Source organism: Fulmarus glacialis, unplaced genomic scaffold, assembly GCF_000690835.1.
Source record: "Fulmarus glacialis isolate BGI_N327 unplaced genomic scaffold, ASM69083v1 scaffold35365, whole genome shotgun sequence".
NCBI lineage: Eukaryota > Metazoa > Chordata > Aves > Procellariiformes > Procellariidae > Fulmarus > Fulmarus glacialis.
This window is the reverse complement of record NW_009213081.1, coordinates 2,484-8,318: the sequence shown is the minus strand read 5'-3', so window position 1 is coordinate 8,318 and position 5,835 is coordinate 2,484. Positions and strand designations below refer to the sequence as shown.

Here is a 5,835-nt window from a genome sequence, read left to right as displayed (position 1 = left end):
TGAATGTAGACTCACTTGGCAATAGTTAAGCATTAGTACAATGCAGCAATCTCAATTTCATACAACAGGATTTGCTTTATGTTCCTACATAGCCTTGAGCAACATTTTTGAGTTAAATACTGTGTTCAGAGACCCATATTAGTGGTGCCAGAATACAGGCTAATTCCTTCCCCGAGATACCTTGCCCTCTCCTTTAAGAGCCCATGGACAATTGCTGTATGTTTCTTCCTCTCCAGAAGCAGTTCAAACAAACACAAAATAGATTTGAAATCCTCATGGTCTCCACCTCTGTAAAGACACAGAACCATAATATTTGCCTCATGCCTCTATTTTTCTAAAAAAGTCACTTTATTATTTAAAATTCACATCACTTGTGTGCTACCTGTGAACATACTGCAAAGGGACAATGATGAAAGAAGTTCTGCAACTCAGGCAGTAGCAAAGCAGGCAAGCCAATGCAAATTCTTCTTCAGACAATACTGATCCTTTTTTTTTTCCCTTCTGCAAATGGTAAAAACTTCAGACTTGTAACATTTTGCTCAAGATCTCCCTCAAAACTTGAGAGGAGAAAGGTATGATCTTTCTTCATGAATGCGAGCTCCAAGTTTCAAAACAAACGTGTGTTTATATGTAAAGGACACCACCTCTGCACTGCAGCATAACTTGCTATTTTCCAAATTACAGACATTTCCTAGAATGTTGCTGACATTAAAAGTGAAAATCTGACATTTAACTCCTACTTTGTTCACATATTTAAAGAAAAATGCAGACAATTAGTGGCATGGTTGGTAACACTCTCCCTTTAGAAGAGCAAAATCAGGATAGTCATTCTTCTCATTCAGCTTTGTATCAGTTTCTCAGCTGTATAAGGAGATGCTGATGCCTTCTAGCATATCTTTTAAAAATCTGCAGAAAAAAAAAGCAAGGTCAGCACACTGCTTTTCAAGCAGTGACATACAAGAAGGAAGGTCAAGTAATTAAGCCACAGACTAGAAGTCTAGGGGTCACTGAAACTGATCTTAACACACAAACAAATCACAGAAAGGCACTGAACTGGATTTTGATTTTCACAATGTTTGATAACTGGAAAGTTTGTTTCATTTCTGAAAAATAAGTTAATACAAATTTAAAAAACACTGATGTGCAAGTCTGCTGCATAAAAGGAGGTACATTTTCATACTTTAAAATAGTTTAAAACATTTGTACATTATGAACAGAAATTATTTTATATAAACAAAGAGTGTTTCTTTGCCAACAGCAGCTGTCAACTCCAAAACACAGAATTAAGACAAGAGAACCAGACAGTCTAAGTCACTGCCATTTGTGTCAAAAAAATTATGCCACCCTTTTCTACAGCTCATCATGCTTGTACGTAAATTCCCTTGCAGATATAAACCCATCACCATCTTCATCTTCTTTATCAAATATGTCTTCAACCAAAGCATCATGCTGGGTGTCATTTACCACTGCTCCATGCCTTTCAAATTCTTTCTTCAAGTAAATTTTCACCTATTAGACAAAAAGTGAGAGTTAATGTTTTTAGGCTTATGAAAGAATTGATTACTGTAGCATAAGAGAGGGCCACTATGTTCAGGATGGTAGTAATAGACAATAGATACCTTCCTTCCTCTGCCACTGGCAGAATAATACTTGTCTGACTGATTCTGCAGCCCCACTCAGTGATGAAAGACTCTTCAGTAATATAAATGACAGTAAAACTAGCAGATCAGTTGCCACACCTTTATGGTATCTGAATGAAAAATGAGCCAGGAAAACCTATCATCTGATGTCTACACAGCAAAGTGTAAATAGCTAGGCAGAAGTTATTAGCTACCAATTGGTCAGAGACCCAAACAGCTTTTTCACATCCTAGCATTTTGACAAACCAGTAGATGTAAACAGCCGCCCCAAATCTGTTCACAATCTCAACATTTGCTGCTCTAATAGGAACTACATTAATAAAGGTTTATTTCCAGACATCTCAAAATTTTGAAGGACAAAGATTCAAGGTAGCTTTTAAACAGACTACTGGAACAGTTACTGAGCAGTTTTTTGAACAACGTCAGATTATTTTTACCGAGTTTAAGGTTTAACTATTGAGATCCCAAGTGTTCTAAATTGCAGAGCCTTCTACAAGAATATCAATACCAACATACCCACCTGTTAAACAGATACCACTTATATAACAAGAACTGTAACTGTGGACTGTTACCAGCAAGATAAATGGGCCATGTTTCAGGTCTGTTTTATTCATTTCATATTCTGGTATTTGTTAGGGTCATTGCTTGCATTTCTAATACACAGACACTGGACACACTGACGCTGTCTGATGCACAGTATGAAAGATTAGTCTTTTGGGTCTAGCAAATTGTACCAGCCCCAAATCAAAAAGAATGCAGTGGTTTATCCTAACTTCTCATGGATGAATTCTGCACATCGGAAAAGCAGAAGACTGACAATAAGAGGCAAACAGAAGGTGAATAATGCTGAATACACATCCTTCAGACAGTGAATGCTATGAAACAGGACTGCCCTACAGCAGAAGAATTTCTAGTTCCATTTTATTAGTAAATCAGCACTAACTCCAAAAAGCCCTGAAGTCTGGTTTTATTTCTAAGATGTTTTACTTTATCCAAGTGTCCCATACATGTGGGGCACACATTGGTCACATGCCTATGCCTCAGCTTATCGAGGCCGCTTTTGAACGCCCAGTCCAGCAGTGCCACTGGGATCCAAGGCTCAGTGTGGTGCAGCATAGATGTGCATCCTTGGCTTAGTTTTACTGAAAAAAACCCCCTATTGTTAAGGTGTAGGAAAGTATGTGAGCTGAAGCCATGCAAGAAAGGCAAAGCACAGACAGGAGCTTAATTTCTGAGCCAGGAATAATAGTTCAAGAGCATTCAGTAGGGAAGATACCAACACAGAAAGGCATAAAACTCCAAAGGCAAAAAAAAAGCAGAGAATTGGAAGGCAGCAACATTGAAAGTAGTCTCCAGGGAAGAAGAGAGACTCACTGTTCCCCACATGACTAACGACCACCTGGCCAGCAATAACTTTTTAGGTGTCTTACCATTCATGATAAGCGTATCAGTTCAGTAGTTATGCTAACAACTCATTAGCATTGCCCAATAAATAATTGCTTTAAGCACTCTTAAATAGCATGTATTCTGCTTGCAGAGTTGCTCTGTGCACAGTAGTAGCTAAAATCTAACCTGTGTTTAGATACTTCCCTAACAGGATCAAGTTAAGCTTATCTTTCCCTTTCCACTATCTCATCCTGGTAAGTTTGCTCACAAGGGTAACCCACCTACCTCTTGCTTGGACAGTTTCCAGTCATCGTTAAGATCCATCTCCTGGAATGACTCATGAGACCTTGGTCCATTCCTAATTTCTAGAAGGTCAATGTTGAAAATCAGCGTGCTCTCAGGTGGAATTTTTCCTGCCCAAAATGATAAACATGGAGAAAAGTTAAAAACAACTACATATTCAGTGCCGTACAAAAGCCATATGCATCAGAGCAATGTTCCAGTAATCCTACTACTTTCAAAACATCCTTGTTACTTCAAATTGCAGGATAAGTATCTGTAACAGTGGTTAAGTGTAACTATTTCAGAGTGTAGCCTGGACCCTGAGCAGCCCTTACAGCACTTTAGATGCAACTAGTTTTGTTAGAGACGTGTTGATGTGAGCTCATATTCAGCAATCTTCATCACAGGTTTGAGACAACATTCTTGAATCTTTTTTTCATGGCCAGAGCCAGATAGAGTGCAAGTGGAAAACAGTGAAGGGGACCAGCCAGCCAGCCAGGTGGCCACTACCGCAACATAGAGCCAAGACCGATGGACAGGGTAGCAAGAAGGTAGAGTTCAGTCCTCCTGATACATCATAACCCCGCCAGTCTCCAGATTCCTCTCCACTGTCAATTGACACCTTGTACCCGCTATTCTCCCACTGGAAAAACCCTTCTTGCAGAGAAAGGCAAAAGGGCAGCAATGCTATCAGTATCCCACAGCTGTCTCTGTGTGGACTGCCACACAAAGCACTGAGCTATTTTCAAACACACAGCAGAAACTAAGTATATAAACCTGCTCAGAAGACATGTGTTGGCATCATTCCATTTTTGATGCTGGTGAACAGACTAATAATTTCCTAATAGTGCCAAAGACCATCCCCTTCCTCTCCCCCAGATTTGAGTTTATCAGGCATTGGCTTTTACAATGGTGTGATATGCCTTCACGCTGATGGCTGAAGCTACAGTCAAATACCTTTTAGCACACCACTTTGCTCCTTATATGTAGAGAGGTTGAATAGGACAAAATATATTTCTATATTGGATGGCAGCACCCAAAAAATATTCCTGTGCCTTTAGAAGATAGGGAAAAAACTAATACACACCTACTATTTTGGAGCTATGGTGTTAAATACACCCTGAGCTGCAGCAACAAATGGGCTTGTAGATTTCTGGGATGAATAAATGTGCAGAACTTCTAGAAATACAGGGCACAGTGGCCTGCTTAGAGTTTGGAACACAGGTAATTTTTCTGAGCATTACAGAAAAAGGCATCTGACTCACCATTCAAGTCAGACAGCAAGCAAGGCACTAGGTGGGAGGCTAGTGAAATTACGTACATTCAGAGGAAAGCATGAAGAATGTGGAATAATTCTGTCTTCAAGGGCATCATTTGAAAATAGCAACATAATTATGTTCAAATACTTCAAAGTTTTCCTAAAGCAAGTAATTTCTTACAGCAGCTAGCAGTGTTTACTTGTTCGGCCTTGCACTAAACACAGAGATGAGGCTTGCAAGTCTTTGAAGAACAACTGTAGTCCTTTACATATTCATCAAGACAATTAGGCCTGTGATGACTACGTGAGCACTGCAACTTAATATCTTTTTGTGGAAAAATTTACAGTTGTGCCCTGCATACAGTCAATTAACTGACCACCACAAGTCTCCTGTTCTCTACTAGGAACATCATTACTTCTAATACTATCTCTTGAACCCCAAACCACAGCTTCTAGAAAGAGATGTTTTAAAAGGATACTTTCAGGAAAGGAGGGTATGGAGTATGCTTGGAGTAATATAGAGTACTACTTAGCCTATGTTCAGCCCTACTTGCCAGAAGATACAGGCATGCAAACACTTCTCATTCCTAAAACAGTCTCAGATTAATGGGAGAGGGCAGTCGCAGGAAGGATTATGTGTTCCAAGACATTTATCCTTTCTGCTTTGAAACCTTGCATCACCTTAGGTCATTTGTGATAACTGTTGTCATGACAAAACATTCTAGTAATTGCTCAAAAAAAAAGTTAACTAAAACAAACTCCCTAAAGCAGAAAAAGTAACTTTCCTGCATCTTTCAAACTGCCACTCATTTAACTGCAAATTGCAGATCTGGCCCTCCTATTAAAATAGGAATCTGGAAACGTTTGAAAGGAAAATGCCCAAACACCATCAGTAGCAGACAGGTGGAGAAAACACTACAAACAATGCTTTTATCTGTCTGTACATCATTCAATACATTTTCAGTAGATGCCAGCATGACTGCCCATGTACCTGCATATCTCACTGTGGATAACAGGGACCACGGCCCAAACTGAAAATAGCTAAGAGGGAGAGAATTAAATGTCCCTGTATGGAAAAAAAAATGGTGACTTTTCACTGTATCAGCTAAGAACTGCTTGGGCAGCAGTACAGGGAGTTTCTTCAGGTTCTAAAAGAAACCTGCAAACAAGAACAAGGCTTGCACATGCACATTCATGAAGTATTACCACAAACACAGATGCAACAGCCAAAAAGCCAACTGTTACCTAAGCAACCCCTTCTAGCTTGAC

At 39.5% G+C, this 5,835-nt stretch overlaps 1 protein-coding gene across 1 annotated transcript in view; it reads right to left on the bottom strand.

Moving 5' to 3' along the window:
- Nucleotides 1-985: 985 nt before the first annotated feature.
- The window catches only part of FKBP14 (FK506 binding protein 14, 22 kDa), a gene marked incomplete at its 5' end in the record, with an annotated part of 7,329 nt that continues 2,479 nt past the window's right edge, over nucleotides 986-5,835 (bottom strand). The window contains 2 exons of the mRNA XM_009578077.1: nucleotides 986-1,509; nucleotides 3,312-3,439. Coding sequence (XP_009576372.1) covers nucleotides 1,351-1,509; nucleotides 3,312-3,439 — 287 coding nt within the window. The remainder of the gene's footprint in view (nucleotides 1,510-3,311; nucleotides 3,440-5,835) is intronic.